General features: G+C 42.7%; 1 protein-coding gene across 5 annotated transcripts in view; it reads right to left on the bottom strand.

Moving 5' to 3' along the window:
- Nucleotides 1-23,912, bottom strand: part of inpp5f (inositol polyphosphate-5-phosphatase F) — a 153,380-nt gene that overhangs the window by 21,608 nt on the left and 107,860 nt on the right. For all 5 annotated transcript variants that reach the window (XM_069899864.1, XM_069899863.1, XM_069899865.1 and 2 more), the window contains 6 exons: nucleotides 15,168-15,363; nucleotides 13,877-14,056; nucleotides 11,875-11,942; nucleotides 9,896-10,020; nucleotides 4,673-4,750; nucleotides 3,695-3,815 (listed from right to left, as the gene is read on the bottom strand). In XM_069899864.1, coding sequence (XP_069755965.1) covers nucleotides 3,695-3,815; nucleotides 4,673-4,750; nucleotides 9,896-10,020; nucleotides 11,875-11,942; nucleotides 13,877-14,056; nucleotides 15,168-15,363 — 768 coding nt within the window. The remainder of the gene's footprint in view (nucleotides 1-3,694; nucleotides 3,816-4,672; nucleotides 4,751-9,895; nucleotides 10,021-11,874; nucleotides 11,943-13,876; nucleotides 14,057-15,167; nucleotides 15,364-23,912) is intronic.

Genomic DNA, 23,912 nt, shown 5'->3' on the forward strand with positions numbered 1-23,912 from the left:
GTAATCAGCAAGGTTTAATGAAAATCAAACTCCGAAGATGAATGACAGTGCACCATGAAAAATGTTCAATGTCACTGTAATTAAATTACATGTACAAACATACTACTCGTTCAAGGGCATATCACACGACGACACTTGGTTACATATTTTGAAATTCAAAATCTGAACCTTGAATCTAATTAAGAGAACCTCACTTCACCCAACTCAGTATTGACCAGGTTAATGTATATCTAGGATGGAAAGCATAATTAGATATTCATTCCAGCAATTTATAATGTCCCCTAATGAGCTTCTCCTGTCAGTAGCTGAGGATAATGTGCAGGCTGCCTTCAGGAGAGCTAACCCAAGGGAAGCATCTGTTCTGGACAGAGTACCCAGTCAACTATTCAAAACCTGTGGTGACCAACTTGCCAATGTATTCACAGATTTCTTCAACATTGCATGGTACCCACCAATTTCAAATGGGCCTCAATTGTACCAGTGTCCAAGAAGAGTGTAGTAACCTGCCTAAATGACTACCGACCAGTGGCACTCACATCAACAGTGATTAAGTGTTTTGAGACACCCATCAGCTCCTGTCTGAGCAGCGACATGGATCTGTTCCAATTTACCTACTGGAACAACAGATCTAGGACAGATGCCATCTCACTGGCTCTACACAAACCCCTGGAACACCTGGACATCAAAGATGCACACATCAGGATGCTCTTTCTCGACTACACCTCAGCATTCAACACCATCATCCCCTCAAAACTGATCAGCAAACTCCAAGACATGGGCCTCAATGCCCCAGTGTGTAAATGGATCTTGGATTTCCGTGAATCCAGACCACAATCAGTGAGGATCGGTAAGAATATCTCCTCCACAATCTTTTCCAGTACCGAAGCACCACAGGGCTGTGCTCTCAGTTCCATCTCTTCTCTCTTTACACCTGTGACTGTGTGGCTCGGGACAATAACACCATCTGCAAATTTGCTGATGGTAGTGGGCTGAAAAAAAGAGGCGATGAGTCATTATACAAAAGGGAGAGTAGCTGAATGATGTACTAATAATCTCACACTCCCCGTCTACAAAAACCAAGGAGCTGATTGCAGACTTCAGGCAAGGAAAACCAAAGGATCAGAGGTGGAGAGGGAGTACCTATTTCAGAAGTCCTTTCTGAGCCCCACACACTAACGTCACCATGAAGAAAGCACGTCAGTACCTCAACTTCCTCGGAAATTTGCGGAGGCTTGATATGACATCGGAAACCCTGGCAAACCTCTACAGATGTGAAGTGGAAAGTGTGCTGACCAGCTGCATCACAGTCTGGTGTGGGGACACCAATACCACTGAGCAGAATGCCCTGCAAAAGGTAGTGGACGAAGCCCAGTACATCACAGGAAAAAAAACCTCCCTATCACTGAGAACATCTACAGGGAACAATGCCGTCGGGGAACAGCAGCGATCATCAAGTATACACACCAAACAGGAAATGCTCTGCTCTCGCTACTGCCATCACAAAAGAGGCCATAAGAATTGTACCACCAGGCTCAGGAACAATTGCTACCCCTCAACAACGAACTCAGAGACTCATTTAATGACTCTTGCTTTGCACATTTATCACTGAGTATTTTTTTCTTCTGTATTGTAGTGTTTATCTTTCTTCCTTTGTTTACACTTCACCCTTTCCAATGCACATCTTTTCTCGAGCAAAGTTTTTTTAACCAATGAGTCGAAATTCTGCCAGGCCGGCAGGAAAAAGAATCTCAGGGTTGTATGTGGTGTCAAGTTTGTCTGCTGTCTGTAATTCTGAATTTAAATTGAACTTTAAATGGCATCAACGACATAGATAAAGGGATTCAAGACTTCCTTAATAATTCATTACTGTATAAACCAGGTGGAAAATCTAAAGAGTCCAGGAATCACTGGAAAGACCAGAATTTATTGCTGTGCAGCGGCGCTACGGCGGCCCTACAACTCCCAGAAGGCGTTGAACCAGCTATGTGACATCAGTGCATAATGATGTCAACGCGTGATTCAGGCTTTTAAAATGTTGCAAGTGTTGTGGCCAGTAAATCCGTGTGATTCACTGAAGAGACGGCTTGTGTGGTTAATTCATCATGTCCACTGTGATTCCAGTGGCCACAGCCCTTCCTTATTTACCTTTGAGAAACTGATGGCAGTCAGGTATCCCTTTGTACTACTGCAGACCTTAAGGTGAAGCTGATCCAACAATGCATTTAGGGAGAGAGCCCGAGGAAATCGAGAGGAATATCAAAAAAATTGGCGACTGAGCTCCTCACACCTGCCTCATCAGATCAGACTGTTCTTCCTCAGGTGTCATCTCCTCTCCTCTACATTTTCCCTATAGCTGTCATTTGCCTGATCTTCCAAAAATGAAGCTGTTCCCTCTTTAAATCCACCAATGATTTAGCCTCCACACCCTCTTTGGCAGAAAATGCCAAGGATTCACCACACCTCGGAGAAGTTCCTGAACACCTCCATTTTAAATGACGCCCATTGTCCTGTAACCATGTCCATTCCCTTCCCCCCACCTTCAAGTTTCACCCATGAGTGGAAACATGTCAACATCTACCCTGTCGTGCCCCCTCCAGATCTTGTACACTTCAATAAAAACATTCCTCGTTCTTCTAAACTCCAAATAATAGGACAGTAAATGAATTACTTAATGCATTCACACTTATAATCCAAGAGGTCAAATACTTAATTAAACTGAAAATCGCTTAAAAACAAGTCTGCTTATTTTTTACATCTTCCTTGACCTTAATGTTCAATATTATTTGAAGCTCACTTGAGTTCCAAATTATTTTTATTTTGCTAGATCTATTCCTGTAAAATAAGGTGATACCACTGCATTTTGCATTGACCGAAAGGAAAATAACAACAGGATCAACTGTTGATTGTTTCACCAATGGGTTCCAACAAACAGCAGCTGAATGTTAGCAAGAGACAAAATATTCTGATCTGACTAACCTTTTTAAGGACATTGAAGAGACAATGTGGATGAAACAAATGTGTAAAATGTGTGATTAAACGATTCTTCAATGTATAAAATAACATTATCTATTTCACTCCATCCTCTGGATATCAAATTGAGCCACAAGACACAGGAGTAATTAAGTAGCTAAGACAGCCAGGAGGAGGGGTCAGAGCTGGTACAAGTTATCCCCATGGAAGTTGTGTTAGTCATCAGAGACAAGGCAGGTAAGGAGCATGTAATATTACACTGGCTGGCACCCAACAAGCTGGTCTTCCACCATATTAACAAATGTTCAGCATACACAGGAAGAAACCCAGACCTAGGCAACAGCTAGTAATAAATAATAATTTTAACAAGCCTTCTCTAGTTTACTGAAAACAATGCAGCATATCTTTTTCGTTACTCTGTCAGCAATGTCCATTTTAATGAGTGCGTGATGAATTCAGCTACAATGCAAATTAGATCTGCGGAATTGCAAATTAGAATGTAATCATAATAAATCAATCCAGCGACGACTTGCAGAGCAAGGGATGTGCAAACTGAATAGCATGAACTTTACAAAAGAATTATATTTATGGAATCGCAATATGTTGTGCACAGAAAGCCTTTACGTTTTGTATGAGATTACAGGGAAGAATGGGAAAGAAACGATAAATTAATGGGAGCACTAATTTAAGATGCTCTGAACAAGTATTCCTGACAACATCATACCTGTTGTTCCATGACCACTCGAGCAATTGCAGCTTGAACCACATTTGTCCGATCCAAACAGTCCATGCAGTTCACCCGGAAAATTCCTTCCTGCCTGCAAATCTCTCCAGCCTGGTCAACCCTGTATTGATACAAAAGAATGGCTTGCCTTTTGCTGTGATCAGCCCCACGGTAGATTAGGTTAGTACCACATTATATACAAACAGTCCTCATTCCTCCAGCAACACCACCAGCGAATCGGTTCACAATCTGATGATTGTGTTGAAGTTTCCTTTTCACCAGTGGGAAATGCCAACATTTCCTGTCCCCAGGATCAGAAACAGTGACATTCAAAAACAGCTTCTTTATTTGGCAGTTAAATTCTGCGTGGGAATCTTGCTTCATGACAAAGGTCACCACCTGGGACGCTGCTGTGGCTGAAATAGATGACATGTGTCCTGTGGTGAATAAAACGCTGTCTGCTCTTCCCATTACATAGTTCTAAATCATCTGAATATTCACAATGAACTATAGAGGAGCACTTTAAATCTGTTTGCATCTGAAGAAAATGGTCAAAATCTCATTATCTGCTAGCCCCTAATTAGTCATTCATTCCAATGCTGCTACAGTGGCTCACTGAGAAGGACGTCAGGAGCACTGCGTGAAAAAAAACCTGCTTATTGCAGTGACAAGTCTAATAATAGTGATGTTAATTTAGAGATCAATGTCTCAGCTGGAAGTACAAGGAGCTTAACAAAATATTTCTGGTTTTAATTTTATATAAAAACCAACAACAAACAACAGAAACACATGAAGGAAGCTACATTTATTGATAACCACCGAATTAAAACAGCTTTACTGCTATGGCGAAATAATCACGGTGGAATGCTTATAACGTGGTGAAACTTTGACAGTCGAGTGGGTAGACTTTAGTTACTTAATCTTTTAATTACAACTAATATCGTGTACTTTTTAGAATCTCAGTAAACAGTCACTAACCAGCCCCACTTCATGTCTGTGATGATGTCCGAGATAGCATCTGTAAGCGTCTGCACATTTTCAAACTTCATTCCTCGACTAGGGAGATAAAGGAAGCTAGTTTAAAGCATTTGGAGTATTGGAATGGAACAAATCATTCTTAAATTTAAATGACAGAGTAAAGATGTACGAGTAGTTTTGTGGGTGCCTTTTCTTTAAAAAAAACCCTGGAATTGCAGTTAGTTGGCACGAGATTGATGAATTACGTATTTCTAGCATTTATTAAATCCAGAAACAACTTCAGATATTGGATAGAATAAGCCTTGGACAGATTGTAGGAAGAAAGAGAAGCAGCTTTATTCTAAATTTCAGCCAGATTAACTGGCAGATTCCACTTTTCACTTTCCATCTTGGTATACTCTGTCTTTGGGATTCCCCACAGCACAGGAAATGTATCAAATTAATCAACCATAAACTAGCCAGCCAGATTTTCAACCGAAGGGGAATTCTGCCTTCCCAGTCAAAAAATATATAATTTCTTGGTAGGACTGCAAATATCTCAAATAATTAAATTCTGTACACATTCCAGTACAACATATGGGTCATGCTGATAGGAGTTCAAGTCTAATACAAACTTAGAGACACGAGAGATTTCATTTGCTAGAATGCACAGCAAGAATGCAAAATGCTGGAGGAAGGGAGAAAATCAGCCAATATCTCTGGAGGGAAACATACAGTCAATATTTTGGGTCAAAGCCGTGCATCAGAACTTGAAACGACCCAAAAACGTGCCTGTCCATTTCCCTCCATGGATGTTGCCTCACCCACCCAGTTAGTTCCTCCAAGCTGCGGCAATATCAGGCAACCCCCATTACTGGTAACGATCGACTGCACAAACAAAAGCATCCATGACTGAGACAAAGCATGAAGGAGTGACTCCCACAGGGAAAGACAGCGCAGTGTGGCCAGAGGCTTGCTGTGTAAAGCATTTTTAATAACCTGTTTAATATTCACTGTCAATGGTGCTACTGGATGTATGAGTTTGGATGACAGAAGACTGGCTGCCGATACCACAAACTCATCTCTAATGGAAACACAAAACACTTGGCCAAGCATTAGGCACTTTGGGAAAACCTCACTAATCTTTTGAGACTCTGGTGTGATTCAGAAACATTAAAACCTAATTATGGCCTCAACTTAATATTCTTTAACCGGGCACATGGCTCAAAAGTAGAAGCCTCAATTTAATTTTTCAACACTGTGAAATACAGCCAGTGGTCAGTGTTAGCAAATTGAAAGGTGCAAAGTAGTCAATAGAGGCATTTTTTTAAAAAGAAAGACAACTTTGAGCTAGTATGACCATTCAAACATGTTTACTGAAGATACAGATACCAAAAGATCCCAGAATATTTTTGCTTGGTGATTTATATGACTGATACTAAATTGAAGTTAGACAAATATCAATGAAAATTTTTGAGTGCAGCAATAGCGGTGGCACAGAAATGTATGGCATTAACATGGAAGTCAGATAATCTTATATGGTTGGACAGGAGGCATAGGGAAATTCAAAATTGTATACCATTGGACAAAGATGACTTATAATTTAAGAAATCAACCTGAGAATTTTTATATGATTTGGAAACCATATATGGACTTCAACAGTAAGAGTCCAGCCACATTGTCCATAACACCCGCTCCTCCCGGTTAATATGTACAAGATAGAATAATATGTTAGGCATATATGAATAGTAAATGATAAATAAATTCAGGCATTTATTTCTGGTTTCTCTTTTCGTTTTCTTTGGGGAGGGGGATAAAAATAAAAATTTTATATATCATTTTGTATAACTTTTATTACATTGTTTTGTTATATGATGAAGATTTATATGTATTGACGCAATTGAAAAATAAAATTTTCAAAAAACATTTATTGCCTCTTTGTGCACCTCAAGGGTAAAGCATCTGCATAAAAACATGCATTTTATAGAGAAAGTTTGATGGTTTAATCTTCAATAAGTAAATTGAGCTAAAACTAGAGGTGACGTTACAAAATTCATACCACCAGTTTGATCAAGATGAAGAATTTTAAACCTTAGGGATGTACTAGCTTTCATTATACACAGCGATCCACTGATAATTTGCCGGTTGCTTGAATTCTAGATAATGGAGATTTTACTGTACTTTCTGATAATAAGTAGCACACATTTTTCATTTCTTACAGGAATGTCCCACAGCTCAGTGTCTTATCACTGCAATCACACCTAACTACCCCACAAATGCTTGGCAATTTTAAAAATATTTACATCATATCCTGGTGACAACTAATCAAAAGATTACAGCATTTCCATCGTGTATTGCTTAAAAAAAATTAAACAAATATTTAAAATACATCATCACCACCCAAAATAATCACAGCATTCGGATGTTATTGTACTACACAAGATGGGAATGTTCTAGGATGTACACAAGATAGAAATGTTCTGGGATGTACACAAGATGGAAATGTTCTGGGATGTACACAAGATGGAAATGTTCTGGGATGTACACAAGATGGAAATGTTCTGGGATGTACACAAGATGGAAATGTTCTGGGATGTACACAAGATGGAAATGTTCTGGGATGTACACAAGATGGAAATGTTCTGGGATGTACACAAGATGGAAATGTTCTGGGATGTACACAAGATGGAAATGTTCTGGGATGCTTTGGGAATTACCCTGGCACTTGACAAATTGCTTTTCCACTTCATACGTTGCAGCTTTTCCCAAACCTACCACTCCTAATCTTGATCGTGTGACCATTGAACCGCAGGGAATAATGGACGATGACACAACTATGAGCAGCAAGGAGAGCCTAAAAATGAGTTCGGCTGAATTTCAACCAGTGACATGAACAAATATGGGATTCTGCATTCTGACCGCCTGTTTAAAATAGAGAGCTGCAGCCTGCCGCTACACTCCCTTGAATCAAAGTACTGTTTTAAAAAAAAAACCCGTTGACCAGAATTCAAGCAACCAGCAGCCTCAAGCAAATGTCAAATAAAAAAAAATCCTGCAAAATAAAAAGGTTAAAAAAAAACAGAAATTTAAAATTGGTGCACCTTGTCGTTAGTTTGTCTATCAGGCAATACACAGGAGAATTTGTTTACCTGCCATCTACCAATCTCCATGGGTGCTGAATAGCTGCCAGTTTTACTGCACTGGAGAAATGCCCAAGCCGATGAAAGCACATCAATCAAATTTGTTGCAGACTATGAAGATCCCTATGAAGATTACTTTTTTTTGGTTTAAAAAATTAATGACATTCCAAACTTTAAGTATGGAGATCAACTCTTTCATTGTTGCAATTAGGGAAATGGAATCAAAATAAATTGTGTTTTAATTTGGAATCTGCAAGGTTGAACTAAAGAGAACAGCAAACTCCAACAAAAAGAGATAACATTAATTACACAGGCAATAGAGAACAGAATTATTCTCCTGCTTTCAATTATGTACAAGGGAAGAATATGGTGCACACCTTTTAATTCCCTTTATATTAAATTCAGTCCCAGTGTCTGGTGCAACACGACAGAGTCAACGACACACCAAAAACACTGCACATAAAACCAATTTAAACATTCATTGGAAAAACAATTTTCAGTTCGTTAATAGCCAGGTTGTATTGTGGAAGGCTGTGGCTGTCATGTGACACCACTGCCCATTACCTGGTTGTAAGACACACTACCTGCCAATCAAAGTTTGGCTTTGCCCCAGCCATCAGTGCGTAGCTGACCATTGGCCCCTTTAAGTACCTTTGGACTTGGCCTTGGGCCACTGGCCTTTTTAATCAATTAGACCTTGCTGGCACCAAGCCATTAGTTTCCTGTAAATTACCTGAGCTATGAAGGGTGCCACGTGCGCTTGCCTCTCTCTTTTTTGCCATTTCCAAGGGACTACCTTGATTCACTCCAGGCCGAGTACCATGGGATGGCGCTGGAGAAATCATTTGGTAAAGTGTGCATTATTAAAGGGTTGGGAGCATCATTAGGCCTTTTTAGAGTGGGGAAAAAAAGTGAATGCAAAGGCAGATATTCTCCACCTTTACATCATTTCACCTACCTTTATAAAAATGTCGACGTCAGATGCTAGACGAGGATTCCATCTGGGGTGAAGCGAGTCACTCCACCTCACACCATAAAGGCTATGCCACTGAATACAGCTTCTTAGGGGGAGGCTGATGATGTCACCAGCCTGCAACCCAGGAGCCACCACCATGGCTCCCATGGTGATTGGTGCTGGGGTTAGGGCACCCTCCTGCCACCTGGAAATGTTCTCATCCTGTTCTCCCTTAGCCCGTCACCAAGGCTGCTGATACCAAGGAGCAGGAGGACAGCAAGGAGAGAGTAGGAATGGATGTGCAAGGTGAGGGGGTGTGGGGGAAGTGCAGCCCAAAGAGCACGGAGGCCTAGCAAGGGCAAGGAGAGTCGGAGCCCACCGTGCCACCGGGGCCAGAGGGCGAAGGGTCCCAGGTGCTGAGCTCCACAGCTCAGGAGGAAAGAGGAGAGATATTGAGGAGTGAACACAGAGAAACAGAACTGGGGAGACCAATGGACAAATGAGGGGAGCAAAGAGCTGGGCTCGGCATACCGGAGGGGCAGAACTGGGCAGAAGAGCTTGTAGAAGGAGCCTTAGGTTTTATAACGAGAACAAGTATTTGCTTTAATGCGGGATCAATGGCTGCCTTTGTTACCCATAATCCCCCACGCAGCTGGAACCTCTGTGTTTCCCGTTGCTTGGTACATATGTAATGACCTCATGGTGATGGGCTGCACTACTGCACCACTCGCCCCCGGCTTCCTCAGCTCAGGAGGATGGCTCCCGGCACCGGTCTGCATAAAAGCAACGCTGCAGCAGCCTTATAGGCCTTGTCCATAAAAGGTGAGTTGACCTTTTATTTCCCCCTCATTGTTCGGCTTCAATGTGGAGTCACTCCGTACAAAGGGCTTTAGTTAGTGTCTCGGGTAGCAGGACCCGTGCCTGTACACGAGTATTTGCTTGTAAGTTACAGCAGCATGGGGGGGGGGCGGGGAGAGAGGGGTGTGTGTGTGTGTGCCCTGTAGGGTTCTTCCCAAGCATCTCTTCTGTAAATAAATTCATTTATTGAGTTCAGAGTCCTTGCTTTTGAGACCCATCGAATCTGTTCCCTCACTCACAACACAGGCAAAAATCTTCCATCACAACTTGTAAACCATCATTGGTTCTTACCAGTGCTCATGAAAATCAAAGGTCACGTAGGTGAGGCTTGGATTGTTGTAGAGCAGAACATGTTGAAGGAAAGCATCACCAATTATCTTCTCTCTTCCAGTTTGATCTACCAGGCTGACAATAACCTGTCAAAAATTAAGAACATTAATGGAATATCTGGTGGATTTTCAGATTATTCAAGGTTCACTTTCACTGAAACTGGATTGCCATTTAGTGCAAGATAACCAACTAATGGAAAGATCAACACATTAGCATGCTCATTGGTGGTCCTGGGATTAAAAACTCCATGATTCCCTTTATAATCCTGTACCTTCCCCAATTCCGCAGCTCTCCTTTAAACATCTCCAAGACCAAGTTTTAGATCACGTGCCCAAAAATTCTTAAGTGCAGCTTGATTTTTCTTTGGTAGCTGCAGCAAAGTGCCTGGGGGCATTTCTCATTCGAGCTGCTACTTCAGCACAAGCAGTTGTCATTTACAGCTTAAAATTAGAGTGATAGAGGATTCATAAATCACAACCCACAGAGTAGGAGGCCACCATGAAGCCATCTGGGCCCAGGGAGGACAAAGAAAATGCAACGCATTTCATTTGCCATCCCGGCTGAGAGAAATCAGCCATTTGTCTACAAGCTTTCCAAGTTTGCAAGATCTGAGGTCCATCTCGCTTCAGCCTCCTGTTTCAAACAAAAAACAACTTTAGTGATATCTTCTCACTTGGAGCCCAAATCCTCTACCAGCCTCACACTTCCTTGTCAGTCTTGTGTCTGAAACAGCTCTCAAGCACAAACTCTAGGATTTTCTTGCCTTGCTCAAGTATCCTTGGCATTCGAAGCCCTCATGGTGACAAATGCATGTACTTTCAAATACTCCACATTTCTCAGCTGTGCATTTTGCCCTAATCCCCTAATATTCTCCTCTTCACATCTCTGGCATAAATTCCATTACTTAACAGCTCACCTGAGTATTCATCCTCTTTTTTTCAGGCATAGCTTCCTTGTTGATCATCTGAACCACCAATTAAACATTATGAAACCACCCCCTCCAAAAAAAACCCACCATTTGAGACACCTGCTGAACCTCATTCCAGAAGTTCTTGCCATCATCACTCACGGTAAACATCTGCAAATGCTCTTCCTGTCAGTCAAGGTAGATGCTAGGGTCACACAAGAAACTCAGCAGGTCATACACCATCCACGGAAAGTAAAAGGCAGTCAGCGTTCCTTCCTCAGGAGTGCCGAAAATCAGACAAGCACCTGAATAAAAAGATTTCGGGGGGTGGAGGGGGCGGAGAAGGGGTAGGAGCGCAGGCCAACAATCAAGACGTAGTAGGCAGATTCATGTGGGAGGGTAGAGGAAAAGGTTAAGGGAGAGAGGGCTACCAAAGATAGGTTCCCTCTCAGGACGAGGAGGGGAAAGGGGCGGAGAGCTGGAGGAAGTGGGGCAGAGGGGGAAGGAAAACTGAAAGACCGGAAGTTAACTGAAATTGGAGAAGTCAAAATTGACGACGTTGTTGGAGACAGCCGAGACGGAAAACAAGGTGCTGCTCCTCCAATTTGCGGGTGGCCCCCACCTGGCAGTTCACAAGGCCATGGACAGACACATTAGTGAGGAATTAAAGCGAGTGGCTACTAGGAAGTCCATGCTGTTGCACCGGACAGAGTGAAGCTGCTCAATGAAGCGGCCTCAGTCTGCATCCAGTCTCACAGATGTAGAGGAGGCCACATCAGGAACGCCGGATGCAGTAAATGATCCTATGGATTCACAAGTGTTGCTTCACTTGGAAGGAATGTTTGGGGCCAAATCGTGGTGAGGGAGGAGGATGGGGGGGGGAAGGTACCAGTGGTGGGAAAGGACGAGTGGACGAGGGAGTTTTAGGAAACGCTCCCTCTGCAACGACTTTTGATAATTGCTAAGCATCCTACTGAGGATCAAGATTTCAAGTTCCACTGGAACCATGGAGAAAAAGAAAATAACCCCTCACCTGCTTCTTATATATTTTCAGTTGTTCCTCAAAATGTGCTGCAAACTTGCTGATCGTCTCCTCCTTAGCTGCACAGATCAAAACAATTTAATCATGAAACAGACACTGAAACAGTTTGCAGACTTCTCAAAAGAGCGACGAACATAATTATAGGTACTATCCCATCTCCAGGGAACGGGGGATAGTCAAGAATTTGTTTAATTAGCCTGGGTCGGCTTTTGCAGCAACGTCCAACTAATTTCTTTTTATTCAAGTGCAAACATCACATTTTAATAGAATAACAAAGCTTATGGTTCCGACGCACCGATTGTCCACCAGGCAGACTAATAGAAATAAAAGGATGCATTTTGAATACTTGTGACTGTACTACCTATTGATCTTTCATTTCTGCCGCTAGGAAGTGTAAAAACAAAACAGCAAGAATCCTTATCTTACGGCCTTTCACCTGAGGAATCAAACAAAAATTGGACCATGTGGATAGATTATCTCTAAAGCAGGGAAAAAGTTCTCAAAGATCAGTAAAAAGGCTTTAAAACTCATGCTTGGGTACTGATTAAACAGAACAGGATAATACATTATTCCTCTTGCAGGAGATTGATTTTGTACCTGGAACTGTATCTGCTCACTAGGTGAAGCAAAATAACTTGTTAATGTTCACAGTTGGAAAGTCTTTAAGGATCGTGAGTATCTAGCCTGCAGGTGGATATGATTTTTAAATGTACTCAAGGGAAATTATGTCTGTACAGAGTTGGAAGGATTTCCCCACTTCCAGACCACAATCAGAGATTGGTAAGAACTTCTCCATCAGTAACAGAGAAACACAGGGCTGTGTTCTTAGCCCCCTGTTCTACTCACTTTATACCTACGACTGTGTAGCTCAGTACGACAGCAACACCATCTAAAAATATATGGACTGCATCACACTACTGGGTTGTATAAAGGAAGGGTTTACTCATACAAAGCAGAAATTATATGCGTATTTTACAAACCAGGCACCCCCCACATATTATACCTCGGAGTGTGAAGCCCTCCAAATTGTAGTGGACATAGCTTAGGGGCTTTACAGGCAAAACCCTCCCCACTATTAAGTACATCGACAGGGAACGCTGCCGTCGGAGAGCACCAGCCATCATCAAAGACCCACACCACCGAGCACATGCTCTGTTCTCACTGCTGCCATCAGGAAAGAGGTCTAGGTACCACAAGACTCGCCCCACCAGGTGCTCCCCCTCCACCATCAGACTCCTCGATGACAAATTCAATCAGAGACTCATTTAAGGACTCTTACTTGGGCACTTTATTGATTTTCTTTGCTCTCCCTGTATTGTAGTCAGTTTGTTTACATTCATTATCGGTTTACAGTTATTTTGATTGTTTACATGTTCATGCTGTGTACAGTTTATTTTTTACACTATCAGTTAGTTGTAATTCTGCCACGCTCACTTGAAAAAGGAACCTCAGCATTGTATGTGAATGTCATGTATGTACTCTGACAATAAATCTGAAATCCGAAGCTGCTCAAAGGCACCTTTCTCTGGCCGACAGCTTGGTCTTCCTTGAAATTCTACATGTCCAGTCAGCTGCGTCAACAAAACAAGGTGAGTAATGGGAGCAGTGGTGCAGTCAGTGGTTCGCAGTCCTAAGTTACAAAGTCTCCGCTAATGCTTCCCCACAAAGTGTTTAGAGCCAGAATGATCTAGGGCGGCAACTGTTGTCAGATCTTGCTCTGCTGTAACAAATGAATGATCAGTTGACTCTGAAGTAATATTCTAAATTGTTCCGGAAGAGCTGAAATTATGATCAGGACCTTCTTAAATGATGGTGTGCTTTTCAAAACACTGATTAACCCAACCATTCAGACAAGTTAAAAAGTCACGTTAACTATGATCAAATTTACAAAACACTCAAGACCTCTGCAACCACAGAAACACTGTCCCATTAAGCAGTTCCAACTCTAGGATTCACAAATATTGAAGTGCAGAGGTCCTGAATTCTCACTTACATTTGTCCAACCGTGGACGAGGATTATACCGATACCCAACCTGACTCCAAAACACAGGCACTGATCCCCGGGCAAGAACAAATGACAGCGTGTGATTGTGGACATGGATCAGTTGTTCTGTCTCCACGTAATTTGCCACATTTCCATTCTCATCCACACCACGACGTTTATAGCGCATTCCTGCAAAATTTGAATAAATCACAACAGTGGGCTAAATGGGAATCAGCATTTCAGTTTTATCCAGACAACACTAGAGCCGCGAAAACTCATTAGAAAAACTGATATACTGCAAGCTTAAGGTGTTATGAAGCCAGAGGCAGGTTTTATGAGGACTATGTAAGAGGAGAGGCAGAGGGCCAGAATGTCCGAGCTCGGGGCCTTAAATCAAGGCAGAGAAATGGCAATTAAATTCAGAATTCTGAGTGTTACTTCAGTCAGCTCATGAGGAATAGAGAGATGAAGCCAGAGAATTGAATTTAAAAATCAAAGTGTAGCCGGGAGATAATGCATTGAACAGGTACGTGGGTGTGAATGAATTGGACAATGGAAGCTTGGCTTTGGGCAGTGTTTCAGAAGACCTTATGCTGAAGTTGGCTGGCTATGAGTGCAGAGGCCACAACCATAGAGGCAAAGGAAATTCAGTTTATAGCCCTGGGTGGTGCAGAGCCAGGCAATATTATGGAGATAGAAATCAGGGACCAATCCGTTCTGGTTTTGGGTGCCTCGGATGCTCTAATCTCCAGCATTTTCTGTTTATTTCTTAAAGATTAAGAAACTCACAAACTGGAAGATGCAGATCACTGGCTAGAAAGCAAGAAGACTAACAGTGAGAGGCAGTCTTTATAAGGCACAAAGAGTCACATCCAAAAGATCGCAACCACTCATGATGCAAAAACCCAAGGCTGGGAATTTATTTCTCACCAGCCACTGTTTGCATCATATTATGGAAATGCAAGGTGTATGCATTTTGGTAATCCCAAAAGATGGTGCGTCTTCAAAGAACTGGGATGTTGAATGAGGTTATTGACTGAAAATCATACACACTCTGCGCCTCAGCATTTGGGGAAACGGGGAAACAAATGACAGGAGGAAAAAAAAATTTAACCCCCCCCCAAAATGCTGGAAATACTCTACAGGTCAGGCCTCATATCTGAGAAGAGCAACAGAGTTAAATATTCAGATTTGGTGAATCTCAGAACACTTCCTCCAAACAACCGGAATGGAGAGCTGATGGTTTTGTCAAGCATTTGAGTATTTTCCCTGGTGTGCAAAAATAACTGTGTTTCAATACCTGCTCTGTGACGACTCCTCCTTGAAATAATCGCCACTAAAAATCTTGGATGGACATCGTCCACACACTGCTCCTGTGATGGTGTTTCAGGACTGCTCCTCTCATCATCTGAGGATTCATTATAATTGACAACCAATTCTTCGATCTGCACAAACCCTTGGATTATTGGAACAATCCAGAAATCTGCTCTGGGATCCTGTGAGAGAACAATCACATTTAGTTTGATGTCGTATTTATTGCCAGTAATGGGTGAAAACTTTAAATATTTCCCGAAGGTGGTTATTACGTAATATTACAGAATCTAGCTAATTTCAGACAACCCAACAAATGAACAACGTTCTTCAGCAAGATGAGGTAGTTCATCACCAGATCCTAAGATGGGTCTGCTTGAGTAGGCATCAAGACATGCACAATGTCTACCAAACTTTAAGAATTATTATAGAGCAACACAATTAAGATAGCTATCAGATTTTTATCAGACAAGGGAAAAACCAGATTGGACCAGATTAGAGCTAGATAAAATAGGGGAGAAGGTACCTGAACATATACTATAAAAGTGGGATGAAAAGCTGGTGCAACATGGGAATTCACCAGTACTGCACCTGTAGAGTATTTCCAGCATTTTGGTGGGGGGGGGGGGGGGGGGTTAAATTCACCAGTACTTACATTCACGTAGAAAGGAAAAAAAACAAATTACCAACTACCAAAATTTATATTGATGTAAAATCAACTAATCCCCTTCACAATAGATAACCTTTCCTTTAGAGAATGGGAGAGAAAAGGGATCAAAAGAATAGAAAATTGTTTTTCGGGAAATAAATTATTATCTTTTGAACAAATGAAGTGCAAATATGGTATAACTCACGGTACAATGTTTGCATACCACCAACTGAAAACCTACTTGAAGGACAAATTGGGAAGCAGGCTGAGGTTACCAGAAGGAAGCATTTTTGAATATGTGATTACAGACACAATGATAATTAAAAGATTCATAACAAACATGTACATCAAGCTGCAATAGAAAGAGAACGAGGAAATAAGCTGTAAACCCAAACAAAAGTGGGAACAAGATCTAAACATAAAGATAAAGAATGAAACATGGGAAAAGCTATGCTCCGGAACTATGAGAAATACAATAAACACAAGGTTACGCATGACACAATATAATTGGTTGCACAGGCTATACACCACGGCCCAGAAGTTAAATAGATGGGACCCAACAGTATCAGATAGATGTTTTTGCTGTAAGAAGGAAATGGGAACAACAGTACATGCAATTTGGGCATGTGAGAAAGTGGAAACGTTTTGGGAAGATCTAAATCAGGTATTAAATAAAATCACAAAAAACAATATACCAAAAAATCCAGAGATCTTTCTTCTAAGTAATATAAGAAGCAAAGAACTTGGACTCGATTTGGATGGAGCACAAAAAAGATTTATTATGATAGCCTTAGCTGTTGCAAAAAAATGTATTATGTCAACCTGAAAATTAGAAGATAGCCTGAGAATACAGCAATGGTACATAGAAATGAATAAATGTATTCCATTGGAAAAAATAGCATATAATTTAAGAAATAACATCACAGTATTCGAACAAATTTGGGAACCGTACATGGAACCACAACAGAGAAGTCTTATTGCTGACCTCCACCACCTAAAATGACAGAATGAGAAGAAAATGAAATGAACTGACCCAGTGTGTAAAAGTAGAAGACACAAATTTCCTGTTTATTTTCATTGAGTGATGACATTGTTTAATGGGTTTAATATATCATATATGTTGAACGTTGAGTGGGTGGGGAGGGGGGGAGGGAAGGGAGGGGGGAAGGGGAGAAAATGACACTGCGTATATTCAAGAGGGAAAGGTTTGTATGTATTTTAGTCAATATGGTTCATAGTGTGAAAAATAAAAAATTTTAAAAAGACATGCACGATGTCAACCATTTTTTTAAAATATACAACAGGGTAACAGGCCCTTTCGGCCCACAAGCACCTGCTGCCCAATTATACCCAATTAACCTACAACCCCTGCTATGTATTGAACGGTGGGAGTTGGGAAGTGATGTTGAGACTATTCAAGGCATTGATGAGACCAAATTTAGAATACTATGTTCAGTTCTGGTCACCAAATTATAGGAAGGATATCAATAAGGTAGAAAGGGTATAGAGAAGATTTACTAAAATGCTGCCTGGATTTTAGAATCTAGAATACAAAGATTTATTAGAGCATAGAAATTTGAGGGTGGATTTATGAGAGGTATTGATGAAGTAGATGTGAATAGGCTCTTTTCCTTGAGGGTAGGTGAGATTCAAACAAGAGGTCATGAGTTAAGGGTTAGGGGGCATAAGTTTAGAAGTTACATGAGGGGGAACTTCTTCACTCAGAGATGGTGGCTGAGTGGAATGACCTCCCGGAAGAGGTGGTGGCAGCAAAGTCAATTTTGTCATTTCAGGAAAAGTTGGATAGGTGTATGGATGTGAGGGGATTGGAAGCTTATGGGCAAGGTGCAGGTAGGTGGGACAAGAGATCACTTAGATCAGTACGGACTAGAAGGGCCGAGATGGCCTGTTTCTGTACTGTAATTGTTATGTGATAAACCCACACATTCACAGGGAGAAGATACAAACTCCATGCAGACCGCACGGGATTCGAACCCCGACCCGAATGACTGGCTGCGCTAACCGCTACACTAACCGTGCCAGCCCATGAACGTCAGAAGCCTGCACAATATCCACTGGGAGGCAATTTCAACACCTCTTAAAGGAGATAAATGACTCTTCCAAAATTCAAATGCTGGAGGACACATTAAATTGCAGAAGTAAACACGGATGAGAATGCAAAACAAGCATAAAGGATTTTGTATCAATTGCTTGAAACATCACAAATTACTGTTAAGTTCCATCTGTTCTCAGGTGAACACAAAAGTCTCCTCATTTCCATAAAATGCAGAGTAAAAGCTGACACGCGTGTAATACAGGTCATCATCTAATCTTTACAAAAGCTTGCTCAGCACAAAGTCTGTTTCCTTTATTATCACATCAGCAATTCAGTCACGCAGAATGCAGATTGCAATGGTTAACATGAAAAAAATGAAAGGTTAATTGTATCAGATTCCTTTCGGCAATATTTCAAATTACAATCGGAGCTCCATTAAATTACAGGATTAATTACACATTAAGTGTCGGCCCAATGCTGTTAGCCTCCGTAATCCAGTCTTGCATACTCACAGCATGGCAGATCTTCCACGTTACTCGTTCAAGTTCATTGCCATCTGATTGTACACATACAACCTGACAAAACAGCACATCTCTGCACCATAGTTCACCATACAAAGTACACCCCTACACACAAATGATATACATACATAGCTCTCCAAAATAGATATCTACATTTATGGATTTCTAGGAGTGTCCAGCAGTTTCAACACCTGTGGGAAGAAGCTGTTACCCAGCCTGGTAGATCTGGTTTTCTTGCTCCCGTACCTCTTCCTTGAAGGTAACTTGTCAAAGATGCTGCTGGCTGGAATGGTAAGAGATCTCAATAATTCTCTGAGCCCTCTTTAAACACTGATCCCTGTAGATATCATCGATAGAGGGAAGGGAGGCCCCAGTGATCTTCTCAGGAGTTTTAACCACCCTCCGTACTGTCCTCGATCTGATGCTTTGCCATTATTGTACCACACTATAATGCAGCCAGCCAGAACATTCTCTATTGTGCTGCTGTAGAACGTTGTTAGGATGGTGGCCAGAATCCTTGCCCTTCTCAAACTCCTTAGGTAGTGTAGGCACTGCTGCACCTTCTTGACTAATGAGGTGGTGTCGTGGGTCCAGGATAGGTCATTCTTTAAATGGGCAGCGCGGAACTTTGTCCTCCCCATTTTCTCTACGTTGAAACCATTGATACGTAGTGGGGAGTGGTCCTTCGTCCTCCTGAAGTCCATAATCATCTTCTTTGTCTTGGCGGCGTTGAGACTCAGGCTGTACAAGCCTTTCAGCCCCTCTCTCCAAGCCATCTCGTCATCGTTGTGAGGCATCATCCACAAACTTGATGATTCTGTTGGGACTGAACCTGGCAGCCCAGTCGTGAGTTAGGAGTGTAAACAGCAGCAAGCTGAGCCCGCAGCCCTGAGGTGTGCCACTGCTCAGTGTGATGGCTCTTCACAAGATAAAGGAACAGAAGTAGGCCCATATAGCCCATTGAGTCCCCTCTGCAACTCTACCCGGAGATAAACTGTTCTCACAACTAGTTCCAAACTCTGGCCTTTTCCCTATATCCCTTTGTTAGAAACAAAAGTACCTTCACAGAAATTGCTCGAGACAAAAATTGAGAACAAAGAACATTTATTAGACAACAATGCAAAGTTGGGTGCTTCCCCTTACCCTGGGAATACACACACACACTGGGGCTCACCCAACTTTTATACAGTTTATTTCAGTACAGAAGTACCCTCCCCCTTACATTGTTCTGCCTCCTGGGTGAGTTTGGCATTAGGCAATCCTGTCTGCCGACGTGCTGTTTCTGTGAACTTGGAGGACCAGGGGGTATCCTGGCAGTGTCCCATCATGTCATTGTCCTTATTCACACCTTCCCGACTCTCAGGGCTGACTAACTTCTTATATGCTGAACTTGCTAATTCTGTCTACGGCTTACTAATTACATATGCGGAACTTGCTGAATCTGTCTAAAAGGCAAGAAGACCCTTATCTTATTCAGACTAACTCTACTTCCTACATTCTAATATCTATCCTTATCCTATTCATACTGGCTTTATTCATTACACATATATCCATACTAGTTTCCTCATCTTTCATATTAGTTTTACTCATCTCTCACACCTTTATACCCTAACTAATTAGACACCTATCGATCTCCTCCTTAAATTTCTAACTAATGATCAAGGCCTCCACAGCTGAACGTGGAAATGATTTCCACAAATCCATGACCCTCTGTCAAAAGAAGGGTGAGGTTTTACTGCCAACCTGAACAGACTGTGGACTTTCAATCAAGAAGTTCAGGATCCAGTTGCAGAGAGGGGTGTCAGGTCCCAGCGAGGATAGCTATCCACCGTCCTCTAAGGTATAATTGTGCTGAATGTTGAGCTGAAGTCAATGCACGTCTGGCACAAGAGGCATCTTCTGCATCATCAGTAGATCGGTTTGGCCAATCCGCAAACTGGAATGGGCCCCATTGTCAATGGTAGGTGCACCTTGATGCATCCCATTACCAGTCGCTCAGAGCATCATGGCCTCTCCTACTCAGGGATCTCCTCTTGTCTTGTCTATCCGTCCCCCATACACTCTGCAATTTACAACCAGCCTTCCCGGTGCTGACCAAAGATCATCGACCTGAAACACTAACTGTTGCTCTTTCCACAGGTGCCGTCTGACCTGGCGAGTGTTTGCAGAATTTGTTTTTAATCTCACATGTCCAGTGTTGGAATATAGGGGTTAATTAATCATACAAAATATGTAGAATATATGCTTATGTACTATTCATTTTGTATACATGAATCCAGTACTATGTAACAATTTAATATTTACCTCATGGTGAAGGGAAAGAGTAATGTAAGTAAGGGGCAGCCACAGTATGTAGCAAAGTTGGCTGATTACAGTAGGTTTAGAATTGCCTGCTCCCAAAATAAAAAAGAGAGGATATGTATGAAACAATTTAGTAGGAATATTAAGGCAAAAGGAGCTGTTGATGAGCACAGGAGACGATGGCCAGACAAGAACAAAGAGAATCCTGACAGAGACTGTCAGAAACAAAGAGAATGGAAACTAACTCAGTAAGAAGGCTAAGACAGAAGGAGGTGTTGAGTAGAACAGAAGAATATGGCCAGATGAGAACAAAGAAATAATTAGAAATATCTGAGGTATGAATTGATTTCTGATCAAAACAACAGGATATTCTGGCCTTGAGGATTAAGATGAGAGCTCTACACCCCAGTCAACTGCAGAGCAGGAAATTACTTGTGATAAATCTTATGCAAGAAATCTAGCAAAGGAAGCCAACTTTTGTTCTGTATGATCTTCTTCTTTGGCTTGGCTTCGCGGACGAAGATTTATGGAGGGGGTAAAAGTCCACGTCAGCTGCAGGCTCGTTTGTGGCTGACAAGTCCGATGCGGGACAGGCAGACACGGTTGCAGCGGTTGCAGGGGAAAATTGGTTGGTTGGGGTTGGGTGTTGGGTTTTTCCTCCTTTGCCTTTTGTCAGTGAGGTGTGCTCTGCGGTCTTCTTCAAAGGAGGTTGCTGCCCGCCAAACTGTGAGGTGCCAAGATGCACGGTTTGAGGCAATATCAGCCCACTGGCGATGGTCAATGTGGCAGGCACCAAGAGATTTCTTTAGGCAGTCCTTGTACCTTTTCTTTGGTGCACCTCTGTCACGGTGGCCAGTGGAGAGCTCGCCATATAACACGATCTTGGGAAGGCGATGGTCCTCCATTCTGGAGACGTGACCCATCCAGCGCAGCTGGATCTTCAGCAGCGTGGATTCGATGCTGTCGACCTCTGCCATCTCGAGTACTTCGACGTTAGGGATGAAAGCGCTCCAATGAATGTTGAGGATGGAGCGGAGACAACGCTGGTGGAAGCGTTCTAGGAGCCGTAGGTGATGCCGGTAGAGGACCCATGATTTGGAGCCGAACAGGAGTGTGGGTATGACAACGGCTCTGTATACGCTTATCTTTGTGAGGTTTTTCAGTTGGTTGTTTTTCCAGACTCTTTTGTGTAGTCTTCCAAAGGCGCTATTTGCCTTGGCGAGTCTGTTGTCTATCTCGTTGTCGATCCTTGCATCTGATGAAATGGTGCAGCCGAGATAGGTAAACTGGTTGACTGTTTTGAGTTTTGTGTGCCCGATGGAGATGTGGGGGGGCTGGTAGTCATGGTGGGGAGCTGGCTGATGGAGGACCTCAGTTTTCTTCAGGCTGACTTCCAGGCCAAACATTTTGGCAGTTTCCGCAAAACAGGACGTCAAGCGCTGAAGAGCTGGCTCTGAATGGGCAACTAAAGCGGCATCGTCTGCAAAGAGTAGTTCACGGACAAGTTTCTCTTGTGTCTTGGTGTGAGCTTGCAGGCGCCTCAGATTGAAGAGACCCGTCCCCTGAAACCCTCTGGGATCAGCTGAAGACTACCATACTGCAATCCACTGAAGAGGTACTGGGCTTCTCCTCCAGGAAAAACAGCCAGGAAATCCAGGAACTGCTGGCAAAGAAGCGAGCTGCCCACCAGGCTCACCTTACAAAGCCGTCCTGTCCAGAGAAGAAACAAGCCTTCCGTCGCGCATGCAGCCATCTTCAGCGCTAACTCCGGGAGATCCAAAATGAGTGGTGGACTAGCCTCGCCAAGCGAACCCAGCTCAGCGCGGACATTGGCGACTTCAGGGGTTTCTACGAGGCTCTAAAGGCTGTGTACGGCCCCTCACCCCAAGTCCAAAGCCCGCTGCGCAGCTCAGACGGCAAAGTCCTCCTCAGCGACAAGATCTCCATCCTCAACCGATGGTCAGAACACTTCCAATCTCTTTTCAGTGCCAACCGCTCAGTCCAAGATTCTGCCCTGCTCCAGCTCCCTCAACAGCCCTTTAGAGCTGGATGAGGTCCTCACCCAGGATGAGACATATAAGGCAATCGAACAACTGAAAAGTGGCAAAGCAGCAGGTATGGATGGAATCCCCCCCAGAGGTCTGGAAGGCTGGCGGCAAAACTGCATGTCAAACTGCATGAGTTTTTCAAGCTTTGTTGGGACCAAGGAAAACTGCCTCAGGACCTTCGTGATGCCACCATCATCACCCTGTACAAAAACAAAGGCGAGAAATCAGACTGCTCAAACTACAGGGGAATCACGCTGCTCTCCATAGCAGGCAAAATCTTCGCTAGGATTCTCCTAAATAGAATAATACCTAGTGTCGCCGAGAATATTCTCCCAGAATCACAGTGCGGCTTTCGCGCAAACAGAGGAACTACTGACATGGTCTTTGCCCTGAGACAGCTCCAAGAAAAGTGCAGAGAACAAAACAAAGGACTCTACATCACCTTTGTTGACCTCACCAAAGCCTTCGATACCATGAGCAGCAAATACTAGAGCGCATCGGATGCCCCCCAAAGTTCCTCAACATGGTTATCCAACTGCACGAAAACCAACAAGGTCAGGTCAGATACAGCAATGAGCTCTCTGAACCCTTCTCCATTAAAAATGGCGTGAAGCAAGGCTGTGTTCTCGCGCCAACCTTCTTTTCAATCTTCTTCAGCATGATGCTGAACCAAGCCATGAAAGACCTCAACAATGAAGACGCTGTTTACATCCGGTACCGCACGGATGGCAGTCTCTTCAATCTGTATGATAAGGTTGAGCTATATAAACTGTAGAGACTGGACAGTAGAGGTCAGTCTTGGGGAATAGCTCACTGTGCTGGTGACCTATGAACTAACGACTGAACCAGAGCTCTGTTAAGCTTTATTCTTGAGCTGTGTAATAAACTGATTGTTGAACCGAATACCTTCTCCTAGCACTTCATTTAACGAACACACTGGACTCAGACGACACATAGACTAAATTAAGAGTAGGGTAAAGCCAGAGTCCGACACCAGCCCTTTGCAGATTTTCTTTACTTAATTCAGCTTTGGTGGTCGTCGCAAATCGAGAACTGGGGGAAAAAACAACCAACAGATTTATGGTTGGTTCTACACCAAGGTGAAACAAAGCCAAGTGACTTGTTTTTAAATGAACTAATGGTCTCTTTAGTAACCTGC

This window comes from Narcine bancroftii, chromosome 10, assembly GCF_036971445.1.
Source record: "Narcine bancroftii isolate sNarBan1 chromosome 10, sNarBan1.hap1, whole genome shotgun sequence".
Lineage (NCBI taxonomy): Eukaryota > Metazoa > Chordata > Chondrichthyes > Torpediniformes > Narcinidae > Narcine > Narcine bancroftii.